The sequence below is a fragment of the Pinus tabuliformis genome, chromosome 5_2 (assembly GCF_031772625.1).
Source record: "Pinus tabuliformis cultivar Carrire ecotype Pingquan chromosome 5_2, CPIR1, whole genome shotgun sequence".
Lineage (NCBI taxonomy): Eukaryota > Viridiplantae > Streptophyta > Pinopsida > Pinales > Pinaceae > Pinus > Pinus tabuliformis.
This window is the reverse complement of record NC_142306.1, coordinates 431,881,334-431,903,388: the sequence shown is the minus strand read 5'-3', so window position 1 is coordinate 431,903,388 and position 22,055 is coordinate 431,881,334. Positions and strand designations below refer to the sequence as shown.

At 35.5% G+C, this 22,055-nt stretch overlaps 1 protein-coding gene and 1 pseudogene across 1 annotated transcript; both read right to left on the bottom strand.

The window, feature by feature from the left end:
- Window positions 1-2,452: 2,452 nt before the first annotated feature.
- Window positions 2,453-3,689, bottom strand: LOC149159483 (putative pectate lyase 18). Its single transcript, XM_089433493.1, has 3 exons — window positions 3,247-3,689; window positions 3,043-3,146; window positions 2,453-2,922 (listed from the first exon to the last, which is right to left on the bottom strand). Exons 1-3 carry the CDS (start codon window positions 3,595-3,597, stop codon window positions 2,562-2,564), a joined length of 816 nt encoding a protein of 271 aa, XP_089289619.1. The 5' UTR covers window positions 3,598-3,689; the 3' UTR covers window positions 2,453-2,561.
- A 318-nt stretch (window positions 3,690-4,007) lies between these two features.
- LOC149159482 (arginyl-tRNA--protein transferase 1-like) overlaps window positions 4,008-22,055 on the bottom strand; it is a 40,799-nt pseudogene continuing 22,751 nt past the window's right edge.

Below are 22,055 nucleotides of genomic sequence, written 5' to 3'. Positions count from 1 at the left end.
TTGAAACTATAAATTATCAACTCTTACTTTAGTTATATAACCATGTCATTATAGAAGATGGCCTAGAGTGGCTCCATTTGAATCACACCTTCTGACACCCCACTATCACCTAGATAAGGGACATTAGGAATCAACTTTTCCTTTATTACTACTTTTTTATAGGAAGTCAACTTAACTCAATAATACATGAATGTGGCTTGAAAATGGACTAAATAAGAGGGTAAACCAAGTGTATAGGTTGATGGTATAGAAGGGTTGATTGTGTAGTTGAGTAAATCAACTAATAGAACTAGTAGATTAGAGTAACACATACGCCAACCCATGGCTGTAGAAACTTGTCGAATTCAACCTTTTATTAGTCTATTTTTGTATTTACTATCGATTCAATTTTTCATTTTTAACATGGCTCACAAAATATTGGATTCCAATGTTAATCATGCCATTAGTATCTAATTCCTATTAGCATCATTCTAAATACTTAGTGATATATTGAGTGTGAATTACTAACTAAATTATTCTGTTCTAGTTCCCCTATACCATGATTTTAATTTATTATGAGGGTGCCATCATGAATTCACTAATCTAGTAACAAATGAGAATCTTTGAAAAGATGCACATGTTCATAATGTTATCGATTTAGTACTCCCCAGATCACCTCACATACATGTCAATTTGGATTTTGAAGAACATGTGCACAATTTCAATTGCTTGTGCATGCTTTCAAGAATGTGTATGCATTCAAAAAGCATGAGTTAGGCTTCAACAAGACGTGGGAAATCTATAAAAAAACACGCTTTCAGGAATGAGTGTTTATTTTCAAAACATGTATGTTCTTTTATGTCTAGAATCATTAAGATGTATGGAGCGAGGGAGGGATAGAGGGGTAGAGTTGGGGTTTGGTTGTTAAGGACGGAATATGGAAGGGGTGAAGGGATGGAAGGATAGATATGGAAATGAAGGGAGTGGAGTGAGGGCGGAGAGACAAAAGATGATAAGGATGGGGAGACATGAGAAGAGTGGTGTAAATGCATAAAGAGGGAGTTAATGAGTGAGAGGAAATGAATAAAAGGGAGATAGAGTCACGAGGTAGAGAAAGAGAATTAAGAAGAAGGAGACTTAGAGAGGGAAAGGTGGGGGATAGGGGGCATTGGGGAAGGGTGTTAGAGGGAGTGTATGGAAGATAGAAGAACAAGGAAAGAAAGAGAGTGAGCATGTGTGTGTGTGTGTGTGTGTGTGTGTGTGTGAGAGAGAGAGAGAGAGAGAGAGAGAGAGAGAATTGTGGGAGATAAAACGGGAAGAGGGAGAGAAGGAGAGATGGGAGGATGTACATAATGGCTAATATATATGTTTTAGTAATTTCATGATATTTTTTTTTATAAATGATCATATTATGAGAGTATCAATATTGTATGTTCATAAAGTTGATATCATTATTTTAGTATTTTAATGTCTTCTTTTCACAATAATTTACAATAATAATTGACTGCATTTTAGAGTTTTTAATTACATGACTTTATTGATTGATGTGCTTTGGCTAGATTGATGTTTGGTACTCTTCGGGATTACTGTAATCTAAAATTTCATCATGCCATGAATATATATGAATCCTGAACATATCAACAGTTATATAAGGTTGTTGGATAGTTTTAATGGGTGTTTGAAGGAGTGAGTTGATTTGACATTGTATATATATGAATTGTACTATTAAGGTAGCCTATTTCTACAAATCTATTAATGACCTCAAGTAGATATGAAGAACCACATGGATATGTAATGAAAATGAGGTAAGTTACACACCTATATTGTGGATAGAGCATTATCCATCAATTTGAATATAATGGTGTGAACATGCTAATATGATTTAAAGCTGGTTGGAAAATGAACTATTTGTTATATATATATATATATATATATATATATATATATATAATTCCTATTTAATCGTACATATTTTTAAGATATAAATTTGAATAGATAAAAATCAAATTATTATTAAATTATTATTATTATTATTATTATTATTATTATTATTATAAAAAAGATAAGAGTGATGAGTATTATTATATTAAAAATCTTGAATAGATAATATTTTCAAATATATATTAATAATAGAATTTGATTTTTTTACAGCTGTCAAATTTCAAAGTTTTGGGTGTTCCAAAGGCTTTTGATGGGGCTAAATCTATTTCCACCATCAAAACCATAATTCAAAACCATAATTCAAATACTATTGCTGCAAAATTTTTAGGAAAAAAAATTAACCAAAGAGTCAAGACACTTTGGCACATAATTCTTCTGATTAAGTCCTTCATTGCGGACAAAGTTTAAAATGATTATTTTTAAAATTTACATTTTCATATAAACATGAATCTTTTATACTTGCGAAATTGACAAAGTAATAAATTGCAGATCAATATCAATATGCCGGATAACTTATTATCATAAAAGATAATGTGAAGGATAAGAAGGGCGACATTGAAGCAGACACAGTTTACAAAAGTAAAAGCAATGTTTGCGGCTGCTCAAGTTCAGGTGTCATAATTGTGGGTAAGAAGTTGCAGTTAGCAGCGAGTTCCTTTCTTGCACGAGAGCACGCCTGCGTTCCTGGTGATCTCTTCCACAACGGCTGAGCTCTTTGGTCTGCCACTGTATGCGGTTGCATAGGTCGAAAGCACCTGAGATCCTGACGGCGTGAAATATGCACCATTTAGTAGCATATCATCTTCTGATATCCAGTTCCACTTTTTCCATTCACTTTCTGTGGCGTTTTGCCTCTTGGTTACTTGTTTAGCCAAGGGATTTGCAGATGCCATGAATCTATTGCCCTGACTCAAAATGGTGGGGTTTGAACTTCCACCGATGGCATACATTCCCCACTCAGTGTAATCGTTGTTAAACACATGGAAGTATCCAAATCGGCACCTACATCCATTTAATTCATCATTTAATCTCTAAATAATATAATAACTATTTCATACTTTTCCTTCACAACAAAATGCAAAACAAGACGGGAAATGAATGAAATAGCAAAAAATTACTCACCTTGGCATTCGTTGCACGAGACCTTTGCCAAAATGGTTGAGTGCAACCGTTGCCTGCATAACTTTGTCATGATGGTGGTCGTCACTGTGACCCAATAACATCACCTACCATTGGAGAGAAGCAGGCCATTGTCAAGGTAGAAGAGAAGGAACAAAATAGAGTGAATTGCAATTAATGAAGGAATGAGTATGTGAGGTCGCTTACCTTGTTGTGGCGAGTGAAGTAATTGTTGGAAATGATGATATAGGTGGATGACTTGATTGCGTCAATGAGGCCATCTTCGCAGTTAGACATAGAGCAATGGTCCACCCAGATGTGCCTCGCTCTCGAGATGGAAATCCCATCGCCATGATTTATTTTTCTATTCAGAGGAAAGGTGTTTACCATAGCGTTTCGTAGACGCTTACACTCATGAATGTTGATGCCATGAATGATGATGTTTGTCACATCTTTTATGGTGATACACGGGCCCTTACCAATGTGAACGTTGGCGCCTCGTCCATCGATTGTTTTGAAGCTGTTAATAACCAGCTCTTCCCTGAGCTGGATGAGCATGTCATTCTGGAAGATGATCCACAGCGGCTCCGTCTGAATCACGGCATGACGCAGTGTGCCATGGGATGGATTCACGGCATCATCACCGGCATCCGTAACGACATAAAACTTGCCGTTCTTGCCTCCGATGGCATCCTTGCCAAATCCAATGCCGCAATCTGCCAGCCGTTTTCTGTTGCGCTCCCAGTTGGGATCGCACCGCCAACAGTCGTCGATGGGATTACCCGTTGCACAGGACAACACGGTCAGCTCCTCTTCTTCTCTTGTACTGTTACTAATGCTTCTGCTTCTGTTTGAATACACATATGAAGCATTCTCGTGTCAATTCAGCCTCCAACATCAAATAATTAAAAAAAACAACAACACAGAGATTAACAAAACGGAACGTAATGTCGCAGTGAGCGATTTACTTACTGTTGAACTATTTTCGCTCCGTTCCTCTGATCTTTCTCCCCAGGAAACGTGGATCTAGTTATATTGCCCGGTGCCTCCACTATCTTCCGTCCCATAAACTTCTCTCCATATTTTGATTCAAATGGCTTTGGCGCGCCGCCATGAACGCAACTGAGTATTCCAATCAACAGCATGCAGCTCAAAATACTAATTTGATTCCTCATTTTGACAGCCACGACTCACGTTTGTCTTCTCAAAGAAACACCAACGTTAAGAACACTGGTGCTGGTTGCTTCTGCTCTGAGCCACTCTTTCAAATGCCGAGGCCTTCTTATAGCTTCCACCGTTTTGTCGTTACTATCATTTCATCACACTTGGGAAATTGCAGTATGAATTTCCTTGCGCATGTTTTTATGATGGCTTAAGGAAAGTAGGGACGTGCATTGACTGGAGGGAGATGGCAAACGTCAGCTGCGAATCTTTTAAACACAGCACAGACTTGGAAGTCGAACAGTGATGTTTGACAACTAAAAACCACCGTCGACGACATATTTTTATGTTCGCGTGGGGCTGAACATTTTTATGAGATATTGCAAACATTCAAGCAGCGGTTTTCTGAAGTCTTTACTGAACTTCAAAGAAAATGGTGAACCCTTACCAACCGACACTGCAGTACCGCTCTTTCACTGATACACATGGTGAAGGAAAACTCCACACAAAATACGGAATATTGTGAACTTCTGACCATTGGCTTTCCCAATCCTAATTCTTACCCGTCAAATCTCTATAATAGTATTTTCACATGTCATAACTGGCAATTCACGTTTCATCTGAATTTCAGATCAAGTTTAACATTTAAATCTTCGTTAAACGTCTAATCGTTCAAGAGATTAAGTTTAACATGTAAATGTCAGGAAGCTGTCAAATCATTAATGATTAAGTTTAATATATAAGTTTAATATATAGATTTATAATCATATAAAAAGAATATATATTAAGTTGATCAATTTACTCTAGGAAGATGAAATTAATTAATTTGAAAATATTGTTTTTATATATAAATAAAATAAATTAATATTACTTTTCACAATTATTTACCTGACTTTTTAGTACCATTTTTTAGATATGATTTATGATTGAAAATTTATACTTTTAAATTTATCTATGAGGCTAAGAGTATTGTGTTATATTTTTATATTTTATTTGAAATTTATAAAATCTACATTATTAATTTTTATCTTTCATATATTATCATAATTATTATTAATTTTTTAATAAATAATTAAATAAATAAAATAAAATAAATATAATTGATTTTATATTAATATATTTATTTACTTTTAAAATTAATTTATATTATATTAATATATATATACATCATAGTTCTAAGTGATAGTTTAATTAGTAGAATTCTCATTGTTAAGTAACTTGCCAACTGGAAAGTTATGTGGTCAAATTTCCGAGACACCTTTCAAATTAGGCCTGATCAAATAAGCCCGCGGATAAATCCCTTTAAATAGATCTACCTAAACCACAATTGAAAAAAATATATATACATTATTACTTTTTATACTTTAATCATTATAATAATAATAATAAATTCCCCAAACATTATTCATATATATTTTTTCTCTGTGATATATTTTGTTTTCTTAACTTAAAATATGAAAAACTTGAGTGTCCATTCTTTCTCGTTAAGTTCTCTTTACATAAATGTTTATAAGTAAACACGTGTTACATTCTTTAAACTATAAGTTCTCTTAATCATTTATGCAAAACATTTCCCCTGTGCGTAGAGCAATAAAAAAATATAAATCATCCTAAACTCTCACATTTTATTAAGCTAAAAAACTTATATTTAATTAAATTGAATATCCACCCAGCGCCATTATAGTGCCCTCTATCCAAATGATGGCAATCTTAATATACAAAGAGAAAAGTGAGAAATTGTTAATTTGTAAGAGGCTGAAGATTTTATTAAAATGAGAATTTGGAGCACATATACATAAATAAATCACAAAGGCTTAAACTCCAAATATGTCCACCCTCTAACCGTGGATGAATGTGCTATGAAGTCACTTGAGGATAATTTGTATAATCTATGGGAAATATTTTAAGAAAGGTATCTTTTATGTCAACGTAATTCAAAATTATATTATGAATATTTAAATTTTTAATGTAATATTAATGTGAGGTTAATTACATGTATTTTATAAGAGTAAGAGTATGTATTAGGGTAAAAATAAATTTTATTTTTATGTGGAATTTAAAATGAAAGTTACACATTAACAATATGTATTAGTATAAATTTGATATACAATTTTACATTTTTTAAAAATGAAATAATACATGAAAAAATCAAGAAAGTTAGAAAAAATAATAGGAAACATTGAAAATTGGCACAATTGTTGAGAGAGGAAACAATAATATACATTTTTAGAAATTAGAATTATTTATGCAAGAGACATGTGGATGGATGAATAATAAATATATTAGTGAATACATAATTAGAAGTTTTGCATGAGTAGACATGTCTTATTGTGAACAAATAATGTAAGAAGAGTGATAAAGAATTGCTATACAAGACACCAAGCATTTTTTTAGAGAAATTTTCAAAATAAAATGTTAAACGATTTTCTCCTAATTATATTAAATTTTGAATGAGCTTTATTTTGAAATAAATATTTCATATTTCTTTTATAACTATATAACTGATTAGTGAAAAACTAAAGTCATTTAATTATTGTTAATTTATACACATTTATATAACCTTTATAACTTCAAACATATAGCTACACTCTATTTTCCATTCACAAAATTAAACGAACCACTAGAAACCCTATCTTCCTTTTACAGAAAAATATAAAATTCTCCAACAACAAATTACAACTTATAAATACATATATCTATAAAATAGCTCAATTAAAAATAATACATACAGATTTCATAAGCTTAAACTGATTTTAATATCTCTTCAAGTTAACTTATTGCTAACTCGTATTTATAACTTCAAGATGTAGAATCCGCACTCCCTGTTAATGTATCTCGATGCTAACTTTAAATATTAGATGAGACGAGCATGGAAAGCGACTGATACCTCAAAGTTTTCAATAATCAATAATCTTGTGGAAATTTTGAGAACTGTTGGAGACTTAAAAAGTCAAAAGATCGAAGTTTGTTGTATTGAGATGCAAATTGCAAGGGAACCGATGTGGAAAGCCTTGCGAACGAACAGTAAAACATCAAGTAACATATCTCTAATGATGTAATGCGGTTTGAAAATCCGTCATGTCACTGTGAAAACGTGCGCCTACAATTTTTTTAGAAAAAGTTGTACCATTAGTTACATTATTTTAAATAATACATACAGATTTCATAAGCTTAAACTGATTTTAATATCTCTTCAAGTTAACTTATTGCTAACTCGTATTTATAACTTCAAGATGTAGAATCCCCACTCCCTGTTAATGTATCTCGATGCTAACTTTAAATATTAGATGAGACGAGCATGGAAAGCGACTGATACCTAAAAGTTTTCAATAATCAATAATCTTGTGGAAATTTTGAGAACTGTTGGAGACTTAAAAAGTCAAAAGATTGAAGTTTGTTGTATTGAGATGCAAATTGCAAGGGAACCGATGTGGAAAGCCTTGCGAACGAACAGTAAAACATCAAGTAACATATCTCTAATGATGTAATGCGGTTTGAAAATCCGTCATGTCACTGTGAAAACGTGCGCCTACATTTTTTTTTAGAAAAAGTTGTACCATTAGTTACATTATTTTAATAACTAAAATAGTTATAACGTGGTAGGAAAATAATTTAGGGTAATAGTCTTAATTTTTAGAAAAAGTTGTACACTATTTTAATAATTATAGTAGTTATGAGTGGTCGGAATATAATTTATGTGTTAATTTTTTAATATATAATTGATAACTATTTATATAAATTTGTTATTTAAATTATTTTTTAAATAATATTATTTTTTTGTTTATAAATAAATAAATGCTATATAGTAGCTAGTAATTATTGTTTAGTTTAAATATAATTGAATTAAACTAAAAATATTAAATTTATTTTAGAATTAAGGTTTAGAATCCAGTGAATTTAGGGTTTACCGATTGGTAGAATGAGATATTTTGTTAATTGTAATTTTGTATTGTTGTGATGGAGAATCCAAACCTATTCAACTACAAATCTTATTGTAATGATAATATTTTTATTGAAAAATACATCTTAAAAAATTTTACATTTTGTATGTAAAATATAAATAAATATATTTTAAAACATAATTGTTCTTAAGAGCAAAATTAATATATTCCTTAAAAAAATATAAATATTCAAATGAATTTGTTTTCTATACTTAATAATTTGATAATCATTTTAATTTACTATTAATATTTTTTACTATTTCTATTAATATTAAATAAAATTCTATAATATTAATTAAAAGTCATTTATGAATTTAACAAAAAATTTAATAAAAAATAATATATATAACTAATTTTTATTTCGAAAATAATTATATAATAAAAAAATAAAAATATTTTACTATTTTCTATATTTGTTTAAATTTATAGTTTGAAGCATTCATTATTTAAAATACATGATTTTAAAAATTTCCCTCGATTATTAATTATTAACGAGTTTATCCGATTGCATTGGTCTATGTACTAATTTTATCTACATTGCTCAGAACTCTCTCCACGTGAAACTTGGATCTAGTTATATTACCCGGTGCCCCTATCCCATAAACTTTTCTCCATACTTTGATACAAATGGCTTGGGTCCCCCGCGCTGAACGCAGCGGAGTATTACTATACAAATTTGATTGCTCGTTTTGACAGACAGACTCACGTTTGTCTTCTCAAGTAAACAACAACAATGGTGCTGCTTGCCTCTGCTCCTCCAATAGTATTTTCACATATCATAACTGGGAATTGACGTTTCATATGAATTTGATCTACTCTTCATATGAATTTCAGATCAAGTTTAACATGTAAATCTTAGGTAAATATCTAATCGTTACGTTTAATATGAATTTAAGATCAAGTTTAACATTTAAATCTTAGTTAAACATCTAATCGTTTTTAACATGTAAATGTTAGGAAGATGTCGCATCATTAATGATTAAGTTTAATATATAGATTTAGAGTCATATAAAAAAATATGTATTAATTTGATCAATGGAATTAATTAATTTGAAAGTATTGTTTTTATATATAAATAAAATAAATTAATATTACTTTTCACAATTATTTACGTGAGTTTTTGGGCACTATCTTTTAGATACGATTTTTGATTGAAAATTTATACCTTTTAAATTTATCTATGAGGCTAAGAGTATTGTGTTATATTTTTATATTTTTACAAAATGATAAAGTAGTTCAGCCCTCTTCTCGGCTATATCACCTGGTCCAACTTCCAATGTTGGGCCTCTTTCATTAAGTGCTCAAACTTGTCTTTATATAGATTTACAATGCTCATAGTGTAAGAATTATGTCTCCAATGGCTCCATAATAGTAAAAGGAGACCCCGCTTGGGCTCTTGTTGGGCTCAATTTGGCCAAAAACTGAAGAAGTTATGTTCTAGAGAATTTTTTCTGCTGACTCCTCTACAAACTAGGCTTCTCTACTCACTCTCCTCTACAAATTAGACTTCTCTACTAATTGTTCTATGAATTCTTCCATTCCAATGCCTGTCAAGTGCCAATTTCGCCCAACATCAGTGAGATGCTTGTCGGTTTAGGTGCAATTTGTTATTTCTTTTAAATGTGTAAAAAGGCTTATTGGCGAAAAATTTGGGCCACATAGGACAATGAGCCTCAGGCTTGGGGCTAAAGCCCAACCCCGTCAGCCTAGCCCCCTAGTCCGTCAGCATTCAGTTCCATGGCGCATATAGCTTGGGGTTGGCCCCCATATTATCCACATCCATTCCACTAAGCTATGTGTTGCGTCTGCCTTCGGCAGTACGGTTCAAGGTTTAGACCGTGGGTAAGGGCCAAGCCCCGAGCGCTTGGTCGCTCTGCCCATGGGCTCATGGGTAGTGTAGTGACCAAGGGCGAGGGGCTTTGCCCCGACCCCCACCCCGAAGTTCAACCTGCTTAAATTTTAAATAGGATTTCGATGCTATGATTTATTAAGTAACATCATTCAAGATGCAGTAGAGCGTCACATTTCTTGTTCAGAGATCCCACTGTTTGAACCCAGTCGGGCCTTAGGCCAACCCATACCAAAATTTTATGCTGTGTCGGGGTGCCACGTGGCATCCCACCATTGGTCCACTTAAAAACTCTAGCCACCAATCAAAACTTACCAAATCGAATTAATCACATGAGGCCACTTGGTGGCCTCCCATTAATCCGAGAATACCAGTGAACCTATACAGTCAGCCTGTTGATTCATTGTATGAACTGCCCAGTTAGTAGTCCTACATCCATCCTGCAAAAATTTTACTTGTTTGGGAAAGAGATCAGAATGCAATATTGGGAGAATACGATATCGATTTTGAGTGATTCAAGTTGCATTGGATTCAGGTCGGTAAGGTCTACGCTTTGGCACTAGTTTCGAGCATTTTTCAACACTTGTTTCAATTTTGAGCAGTTTACTAATCCTTTGGATCACTCCTCCACACTAGAATCTTTTGGACATCCAAAAGACTATTTTCAATCAACAAAAATATGAGGGCATAGTTACCTCACACTTCCAATCTCAATCCATCTGGCTTTGCTTGGATTTGTACCATTGAGCCCCACACAAAGGTATTCCATGTTCCCTCTTCTTGAAGTTCATTTTTTTCTGTCAAGGATAATATCCTGCTGCAATTATTCAGGAAATTTGGGAGAGAAATATTTTATTAAAGGAATATGAACATTATCTCCTTGATCCTCAATTAAAAGAGGCCCATATAATCTAAAATTCTCAACATTAACAACTAAATACATTTGCATATATGGAGGCAAATCCAACTGGAAGGCATTATTACCAATATTTTCTAAAACTTAAAAGGTCGATACTATTGGTTTCAATTTTTTACCTTCTCCTTGAAGTCTCTCCTTGCTCATGTAAAGCAAAACTTCATCTCTAACATGAAAATTGTGGTCAACACGATGCTTATCATGCCTTTTCCTGTACTTGGCTTGACTCTTTTCCAAGTGTTCTTGAAACATTTGATGCACCAATTGAACTTGTTCAATGAATCTTCATTATCTCCACTAATAGCAGCATCTTTCCCAAACCTAAAATCTAAAGGTTATTTTCGTAAGTATCCCAAGTATGCCTCAAATGGAGATGTTTGAGTCGATGAATTCTTTGCCCGTTTGTAAGCATTTTGAATGTAGTGTAAGTGTTCATCCCAAAGATTAGGATGTTTGTTTCAATAATCACAAAGAAGATGTAATACTGTTTTGTTCACCACTTTTGTCTGAACATCGGTTTGTAGATGGAATGATGTGATCTTTTTCAACTTGGTGTCCATGTGTCCCCATAAGCTTGACCAAAATTTCCTGACAAATCGAGAATCTTGATAAAAAATAATAGATTTGGCCAACCCACAATGCACCCATACAATTTTAAAGAACATTTGTGGAGTGTGTTCACTTGTAACCTACTTCTTACAAGGCATGAAAATACACATCTTGCAGAAACAATCCACCACAACATAAAGATAATCATGATTTTTTTTTAACATAGGTAACCCTCCTAAAAATTCCATAGAAACACTTTCCCAAGGATGCAAAGGAACTGGAAGTGTCGTATACAATCCTAACTTTCTATTGCTAGTTTTACTAGTAGCACATACATAACATCCTCCTACATGTTGCAACACACTTTCATTCATACAAGGCCAATAAAAATACCTTGGTAATTGTGTCACTCTCTTTCCTACACCAAAATGGCCAACAATAAGAGAAGTATGTGCTTCCCTTATCATGTTGATTCTTTCACCCTATGGAATGCATAACTTGCCAAGATGATACAACAATATATCATGAACATAATAATCTAATTCCTCTACTTAGTTTCCTTGACACAAAGTTGCATATACATCTTTAAAATAGTCATCTAAAGCATACTATTCAATACATATGTCATGCATGATAGAATTATGCTTAATAATAATTGATGGACTAACAATTGTTGTGGATACCATATCAACAACTTTGTTATAGATACCTTTTTTATACATTATAATCAAATGGAATTGTTGCAGGTAACCCATCCATATCAAATGACTCTCTTGTTGTAGCTTGGTGTGTTATTGCAAGTATTGCAATGGTTGATGATCAATGTGAATTATAGTTTCTTTTCCTATCAAACAGTGTTCCCATTTTTTCACACTTTGCACCAATGCGTACAATTCTTTGTCATATCTAGATTGGTTAACTACTACACCAATAAGAGTTCCAGAATGCTAACAAATGGGCTTACCGTGTTGCATCAAGACTGCTCCCATGGCATAGTCAGTTGCATTGGTATATATCTCAAATGGATGTCTTAAATCAGGGAGTGCAAGTATTGGTGTTGTATTGATTCTCTCTTTCAATGCATTGAAGGCATTCTGTTGCTTGCCTCCACACTGAAAAAATTGTTTCACACTTGTCAAGGCATGTAATGGAGTTGCAATTGATGAGATGTTGGAAATGCACTTTCTCGAATAATGGGTTTCTCCCAAAAATCTCTTAACTTCTGTTACATTATTGGATTTAGGCCAATCCACAATGACTCTATCCTTTGATAGATCTATCTTCAATTCACCCAGTCCAACAATATGTCCCAAATACACTAACGAGGTTTCTCCCAATTCACATTTAGACATCTTTAAAAACAAACTTTATTTATTTAATACATCTAAGACTTAGCTGACATGCTTGACATGCTCTTCATGAGTCTTGCCACAAATCAATATGTCATCTAAGTAGACTATCATAAAGGATTCAAGAAAAAGTCTGAGGACATAATTCATAACTCCCATGAATGTTGCAGGAGAGTTACAAAGTCCAAATGGCATAACCAACCATTCAAACAAACCTTGCTTTGTTTTGAAATTTGTGTTCCATATGTCTCCTTCAAAAATGCTAATATGATGATAGCCATTTCTCAAGTCCAACTTAGTGAAATAAACAATATCTTTCAACTGATCAAGTAAATCATTAATTTGAGGAAGAGGGTAACGATTCTTTACTGTGATCTTGTTCAAGGATTTGAATACCACAGACATACACCATGTACCATATTTATTTGGTACTAAAACAATTGGTGACCCACATGGCTATGTGCTTGGTCTGATGACCCCTTCATCAAGTAACTCTTGGATTTTTTTCTTAATTTCTGCATTCTCCATAACTGTATCCTGTACATGCCAATGTTTGGAAGAGGAAAATCTTGCTGCAATTGGATCTCATCTTGGATTCCTCTTTTAGGAGGAAATCCTTCAGGTTCCTGAAACATCTTATCATAGGTGTTAACAACCAAATCAAATCAGATTTTAATCTTGCATCATATCCTTGGAAGGCTTCATTTTCAAAATTTTCTTTGGGTTTGATCATCAAGACTACAAAATTCTTACTAACATTAAAAATCCTCTGCATTTATCCAACATTCACAAGTGATAAATTCAACTTCTTTCTATGTTCTCTAACAAAGTACTCAATTAAATTTGTAAAAAGGTGATATTTTTTCTCATGGCGATGAAATATGGTTCTCCTGTCATATAGATATGGGCTTCCCAAAACAATGCCAAAAATGTCAAGTGGAATTATATCAAGCTCTACCTCATCTATAAGTTTGCAATGATGGAAAATTCTAGTTCACATCTTTTTGTCACATACAATTTTGCATTGTCACATATCCAACCTAAAGGATAAGGTTTTGGATGAGGAATGGTTTCCAAGTTTAATTTCTTAATAATGTCTTATGAAATAAGATTTTCTTGTGATCCACAATCAAACAACATATCTATCTTGGTATGTTTTCAAATGAATCTAATGTGGACAAACTCTATTCTTTCATTTTCGTGTTGAGTTTCATTGAGGTTACTGGAAAAACTAGTACTTGCAATAAATTCCTTACCTTTAAATCCCATGGTTGTGACCTTTGTTTCATCCCTGGAATTGGATCCTAAATCATGTTTTGTAGTTGTAGAAGTCTTTTGTTTCCCTTTGTTGTTAAACTTTCAAGGTCTCATTTCAGGATGAAGTTTCCAACGATGATCTTCATCATGACCTTCTTTTGAACAAATGTTTACATGTGAGTTTTTTCTCCCTCGTTCTTGACTGAAGCATTCTTCTCCCCTTTTTCTTTGACTTTCCCCTTTCCTTTGTCTCCACTCTTGAACGGATTTTTGCTTCCATATTGGGGACCATTCTTTCCCCTTGCTTCTAAATGAGTTTCCTGTACACAAACTTCATCTAGTTTTGTAGGGGTTAAACATGAGAGTTATGTTTCTCAAATAACTATGTAAACCTCGAATCTATTTGAGTAGAGTTTCTCGAGAGGATAAATCTATACCCAAAATCAAAGATCTTTTCCTAAATTCTTGAGTATAGCTTTGCACATTTTTACCCTTAGCTCTCCTAATGTTTTTCCAATCCATTATAGCTTTTTGCATGTATGCTAATAGATAAAATTCTCATCTTATTGCAACAAAAAAATAATTCCAAGAGGATAAAACCTTACCACTTTTATTCATGTCCTCTTGAGTTTTCACCTACAACCAAATCGGTGTTGCACTTTCCAACCTGTTAGCGCTCAAATCTGCCTCAGGTTGAGGAAGGCAAAACTCTAGGCAACATCAAACCAAGCTCAGCCTCGTAGCTAGCCCTATGAGGATAGGAGAGGGCTCTCTCCGGGTTTATCTCGGAAAAATATAATCAAAGGGGTTGAGATGACCGATAAGGAATACTGATTTTAGGCTATGTTGAGGGCCCAGAAATCGAGTCAACAACAAAGGGGATACCCACCCAGTCCGGAACCTGGTTGGCGGCTCCTTACCCGTTTGGAGTAGCGGGTCCAACTGGGGATAACTGGACCAGCTTCCTGATGCATGGGATGTGTGTGTGTGTGTAAAGTTTGATTATGTTAGTTCTGAAGGCATTCTACAAATAATGTAAATCTAACTTGCAAAGTGACTCTAAGCTACTATAATCTAATGGAAATAACACACACAAGATCTACACTAACCTGGGATATATATTTCTTCTATTATGCAATCTAGAAATATTTCATACAATAACTGGTAATAAAGATTATTCAGCCATTATAAGAATATAAACCGTTTAAGATGAACTGTTCTGCCTAAGAAGTTAAACAAAACAGTTGTGAAAAAGCACATCGCATAATCAAATCATTAGCATGTTAAGCATAAATCAATAAGTCCACCGTACAGAAGTGCCAAATGATAACCCATGTGTTCATACATTAACATGCAAACAATATCAGCTGTATATCGCTCTAGGAATACAAACAGGAATTAATCAAGAGATAAAAGTACCATTTATGACTAATTCTTACTCACAGACTTCAAGCAATAACGATCTATCTCTACTTGCTTCTAACATCTACCAAGAGTACAGAAGTGCAACATCAGTAGCAGACATTAAGACACAAACATAAATAAATCTCGATCCTTCCATTCATCAAAACCTCCTCTGAGGGTGCAGAAGTTCATGTTCCGAGGACAAGTTTTCGACAAATTTCTGGACCCTTCTCCAATGCAATGAGAAGCGTTGAAATACTACTATCTAATGCTAATAATAGTATTATTACAAAATTTAGGACACGGTTCTCAAATGACCGCCCTTTTTCTAATTCAGTAAAACAAAAAAAAACAAGAAAAAACAACTTTCTAAATGAAATTACTTCTTAATTTGGTCTCTGAAATTGCAGCTTTCAAGCATGGGCTTGAGAAGAGTCGGTTGGCCGACTTCTGTGTTTAACTGGGCTGTGAAAACGGCATCCATAAGAGCTGCCGCTACTTTCTCGGCCGCGTTCATGATGCACCTTACTGTCATGCATTGGCTATGGGGCTTAACTAAGTCCAGTAACTTTCCCAGTTTAGTCTAGCCAATGTCTGAATTGCCTTTCCGTTTGCCTGTGCCTTCTGCTTCCATTCTGCCTCCAGCTGTAACGCGCTCGGTAAGTACCCCGGGGTGGATATTATCCTATGTATGGGCAACATAAGCCCATGACAAATCTGGTAAAAATGGGGGGCGAACTGGGAATCCCATAAGATTTTATGATAGACATGAATAGGCAATGGGTCCTGGGTAGTCCATTGCCAACCCATAGTAGGGAATTTTGATACATGACAGACAGAGTCCATTATATAGGCAGACAAATAAAAAGGAGGATAGAACCTTTGGGAGAAGGATCTCTTAGAACGATAGTGGAGAACTGTCGTGTATAGAGTGTCAGAAAGGATTTTGGCCCAATCTACTATCTCGGAGTTAGTCGCGGCATCAATTGACGGTAGCCATTCAGATGGAAATTTATTGATATCGGGTTTACCAAATAGCCTACAGAGCATGGCTGCAGCAAAACAATACGGAGAGGTAAGAGAACTAGTGCTATACATACCGTTCTTATCTTTTTTTAGTGGTTCATCCCTTTTTGACCATTCCTTGGTAGTGTCTGATAGGTCCGGATTCTTTGCTGCGAACTTCCTAACAAAATCTGCATTGTAGGTCGTTTGTGGTTCAGGAAGGTGATACATGAGTTTCAGGTCTTGAGCCGCGAACGATCCCACGAGCCCATGTCCTTTGAATTTGAACTGCCTATGATGCAACTCCGCATCATCTAAAATCCACTTGATCATGTCTGTATACGGTAGGATCTTCGGCCTTGCTGCTATTCTGTGGAGGAAAGAGCACGCTAGGTCTTCCAGGGATGCTTCTGAAGGACGTGGTGCATCTGTGACAACAGCAGTTACCTTGATTACTCTAGGGTTCTCCTCTTCTAACAGCCTATACATGCCTTCCCATGTGGAAATGCCTGCATCTTTATTGCATGCGGTATCTGTGTAGAGGGGCGCCATCTCCTTGGTCTTTTCCCTTGTCTCTGAGCTCTGAGCTTTGTTCTTCTTCCCCATCTCGCTTATCGTTTCTGGTTGATTTTGCCTTCGCACTTTTCTCCTGCAGATTATGAGTAAAATGGAAAGATTGATCAGAAAGGTGATGGGAGAGTTTTAAATGCAAGAGATAAATCAGATAGGCCACCTTACGTGAAGCAAATCCGCATTAAGGCACGCGTCTTTATGCCACTTAATAACTGACAACTAATTCATTACTAACATTAAAAGCGCATAATTTCCAAGTCAGGTTATAGTAAGTGGATTTTCATTGGGTGGCGTGCTCAAAGGAGTCGTACTAAGGTGCTTTTAAGACTTGCCAATGTATCCTTGCATGTCGCGCGATCGCAAACGGTAGTGATCGCAACATCGCAGATTGCCATATCGCAGATCGCAATATCGCAGATCGCAACGATTCAAATGTTTGCCAATGTACCCTGCCTCATTTCTGCGATATGCGATTGCGCGATCGCAACATCATAGATCGGCGGACTTGTAAGCTTTTCTTTATGGATGCTAGTGTATTTGCGATGTGATGTTGTTTACTAACACCGAGGTGATGTGCATATTGGCTTTTAGAGGGGAAACGAAGGCGTTTCTTTAATTTTTTGTGATGCGACCTTAAGATTTGCTTTTATGGACATAGGTTTAGGCTTAAGTTGTCCAAGAGACCTTTCCTAAGCTTATGCTTGTAACTTCAAAAGAAATCTTTGTTTTTTCTGAAAATTAACTAAGGGTTCCCATTCATTCTAGCATCATGGCCGATACTAGTTTGAACGAGGGGGGGGTTGTTGCTGGCCACAACAGGCTAGTAAAGAGATATGAAATGAGGTTTTAATGAATGATTGGGTTTTCTGGGCTGTATGGGGCAAAGAACAGCTTGAACAGGGAAATGTAATAAAAAACACAGATTATCTCCTGAGGCAAGATAGGCAAGAAATTTAACATTTAAATTGAGATAAATGGAATGGAAAGACTGCTGAGAAGTCGACAAGGGCATAGAAGATGGATCCTTTTCAAACAGAAGAAAACATTAAATATGAACACTTCCTCAAGACAGAGCAAATAATTTGAATTCTGCCTTTATCACTTAAAAGTATTCAACGGAAATGATTATGAAATGAAACAGTAAACATAACAAGGAACGTATGAGACAGAGAAGCAACATATGTCAAATGTTATACCACAGGAATCTCAGGAGTCAGAGCTGTATTTTTTTTTATTGAATCCCTGTCAAAACTATACAATGAAACTCTGTTTTTCTCCACGCACCGCTCTCAGAACTCTCTCCAACCTCTACAAATGGTTTTTTCAATACATTAAATAAACTCTACTAGGGGAAAACAAATCGACCCCAAGACAAGGAATTTGTTTTATCATTATTAAACAAACAAAACTAAGAGCCAATCAGCGTTTCTGAAGATAGAAAAGCGCTCCATTTTCTACTCGAATCTGTTGATAACTGATGAAGAGGTGGCATTTACAGGTGTCAATCCCATTACTGAAGACAAACATAGGCAATCGGATCTTGTTCTCTGCCACTTTGCCCATTCTGGAAATTACAACGGCCCCCAAATTTCTGGAAATGCATTGGCCATTTTACCGAAATTAGGAAAAGATCTTGATAATATGGATTAAATCCACTGCATGGATCGAATGCCGGAGTATTTGTAATTGACTGCCACATCACAGAATACAGACCCGCCACGATCAAAACCGATCCCACCACACTTCCAACGTGAAGATTTGCATGAAGAATGAAGCATTCCAAAATTGCCACTACTATGGTATTCAATGGATTGAAAACTGGTGCAAATACTAGTCCTTTTAAGTGTACACACCACGTTTGCACAAACAAATCAACCCCGTATAAACGTAGCTGAGAAGCTCAAGATTCTAGCCAATGGTCCAGACACTTGATGTGTGATGCTCAAAAATCAAAGCAATTACACCGAGCTGCAATGCTCCGAACATACACATCAGTGCAGTCAATGACAATTGAGCTGGATACTTCTTCAAAACTGGAGCCTGAAATATAATCCAGGACGACCAAGCAAAAACGCTGGCAAAAAGCAGAATGGAACCCAATATGCTGTTGCTAGCTGTGGAATTGTATGCATTTAGCATTTTAATTACAAAACCCTTGTATAAGGTCATCACCATTGCACCACCTACACAAACAATAGTTTCCACAACCTTTGCTAGCCCTCTCAGGTCTCCTAATGTCGATGTTTTTATATCTCAGAACAGTGGCCATCACAAACGTGACTACTGGGATTAAATTTGTTGTTGCAGCAGCAAAAGCGGAATTGGTATAGTTCAATCTCGCGAAGTAAAAGTACTGAGTTATTGCAATTCCGTCGAATGCGAGCAAGAAGATTTGCAGACTTGGAGGTGATTAGACATGATCTGGGTGCATAAATATAAACAAATTTTGTGCTGGACTGAATGCGTAGCGTGCTATCCCAGTGCGTAGTGCATAGCCTGATGCGTAGCGCCTGTGTATTTTTACACTGGCTGCTGATGCCCAATGCGTAGCGCTCAGCTTGGTGCGTAGCGCACACCTCCAATGCATAGCGCACACTTTCAACTCTGTCCACGGGTATGTAATGCAGCTTCGGCCTTCCAAATTGCTCAAACACAATTTTGCCTCCACAACCATGGCAACTGAGAGCAAGCTGCCATCATTGTCATCACTCAAGCCGATTGCTAATCCTTACTGACTGTGTTGTAAAGAAAATAGGCCGCATGCACATGTTGTTCTTTAGTTGCATCATTGCCACCGCTTGCATTTCCGCCTATAATAGAAGGAGATAAACAGTATATGCAACATAATATTAGAATGAACACTGCTAGAGATACATTGTGCACTCAACCCAGACAATAAGCAATACGTTCAGAACGTTTTGTGCCAACTACTTTAATATACTTCTGCAAGTGTCCGGTTAACAAATAAAACCTCCGTCGACCCATAATACCAGAAGCCTTCATGTCCTTAAATCGAAACCGCAGACCATTCCATTGAATTAAAACCCCACCAATATCTTCAGTATCAAAATCCACAGCGGGTGCTTCAACGCCATTCTCAACACCCATGGAATGGTCACTGCTACCTGAGCTTTGAAATTCATGTAACTCTCCATCACGGAATTCCAGATTATCCTCCATTTCATGTTCATCTTGCCCATAGGAATCATGAATTTCATCAGTGGCAGGGCTTTAAAATTGGTTTTGCATGGTCACAAACATCACAGAAACAAAGGTATGCTGCTTTATCAAGCACCAACTTTGCAAGCTGGAAAGGAGTCCACTGGTAATGCACAACACATAGAAGTTCCGAAGGATTATATGCTGCCTTGTATCTCATTTTCGGACAAGAGTGAATGTAGTAACCAAGATAGTAGTACTGAAGAGTAGGGCAGTGCTTTTGTGCTTCTTGCACCCATTTTATTTCCTCTAGAGCTGAATACTTCCCAAGTGATAAGAACGCCAAATCAGGATCCCAAAACATGTACTTACTTGAAATACATTTAGGTAATATATCAACCACACCGACAACAACCAATCTACCATCAATCAAGTACTGCTGGTGAAATGAGCCAAAGCCACAAGGAGGAGTAGAGTTGTCATTCCCTGGTGGAACAAAAATAAGTGAAGTTTCCACAAGAAATCTTTTGTAAGAACTCTCCCGCACTTCCTCCGGTCTATCGTTATGCACCCTTATTTGATACTTCTTGTACAAGGCAAACTCTTCAGGATCAAATGTTGATCTTTTCATACGAATCTCCAGCTTGTGTTTTTCATGATGCTGAAAACTTTTATTATCATCAAAATCCTTGTCTCTTTTACAATTACCTCCAGTTTTCGTTGGAGATGGTAGATCACATTCCATAACAGGAAAATTTTCACAATGAAAACTCTGCATCGAATCCTTTGATACACTGACAGACATTAAATTAAGATGGCCATTGCATGCTTGTACAAGGATACCAGAAAGTCCAGATGCTTCTAATTTGGAAGCCAATTTCTCTGCTATTACCATGGGAGAAAGTTGTTCTGAAATTTCTTTGTGACCTTTGACATCCAATGAAACATCAAATGCACTCTTTATGTTTTCTGGCACCATCTTATGCCTCAAGCTGGCTGCAATTTGAAATGAGATATTGCAGGTATATTCTATGTCTCTAGAAACTCCCTTAAATTTTTTCTTCATACCAGCTGTCAATCTTTTCACAGTCATGAGGGGAAATTTAGTGTCAGCAGGTAATTCCCCAATTTCAACACAAGCCTTCAATGCAACAAGTCTTTAACTTTGGAATCTCAATCACGATACATGGTAAACCTTTCGATCTCTGAGAAGTACACTGGTAGCATGACAGCGTATTTACAGAAAACAAACTTGAAAATTTCTTCTTCAAAACCGAGTTTTGAAGAAGAAATACCTTTGAGCACTTTGACGATGACAATCCTAAAATGAAAACTTATTGAAGCTCCCTTCTGGCCTGCAAGTGTTATCAATACATTCTGAGAACAAGCTATGCAAACATCTAAGCTGTGGTTGGTGAAGGCTGGTTGACATTAGCCTGCATATTTGAAAAGAGACTTTGACAGCCACCTGTCTGAATTGGACTCTAACAGAGGATTTGAGAAGACAGAGTCTAACACAACCTAAGAGAAGCAAGCTGGATTTTGGTTTCATCATCCTTGATTCTTTGTATCCTGCAATACGCTTCAATCTAACGAACCCAATTATCTAATTTGTCAGTATTTGCCTCTGCATTGTACATAAGAAATTCAAACTTTATGTCAAGCTTTAAGAAAGGAGTTTTTCCATGTCCCTTTGGAGAATTTTGAGGTGTTTGTGAAGGATTAGAAGTAGTAGAATATGAGGATGAGCATGAGGATGGAGGTTAAGGTAGTGGCTTGTCACCATTCACCCCATTCCCTTTTGGAGGTTTTGAGCTCTCTATTTGCAACCTTAAGTTCCTCTCCTCATAAAC

Excerpts from the sequence above, each read along its gene's own strand:
- LOC149159483 (XM_089433493.1), bottom strand. The coding sequence starts at position 3,597 with ATGCTCATCCAGCTCAGGGAAGAGCTGGTTATTAACAGCTTCAAAACA. Across the intron at positions 3,147-3,246 it reads ACTTCACTCGCCACAACAAG|GTGATGTTATTGGGTCACAG; the intron begins GTAAGCGACCTC and ends CTCCAATGGTAG. Across the intron at positions 2,923-3,042 it reads CTCGTGCAACGAATGCCAAG|GTGCCGATTTGGATACTTCC; the intron begins GTGAGTAATTTT and ends AAATGGATGTAG.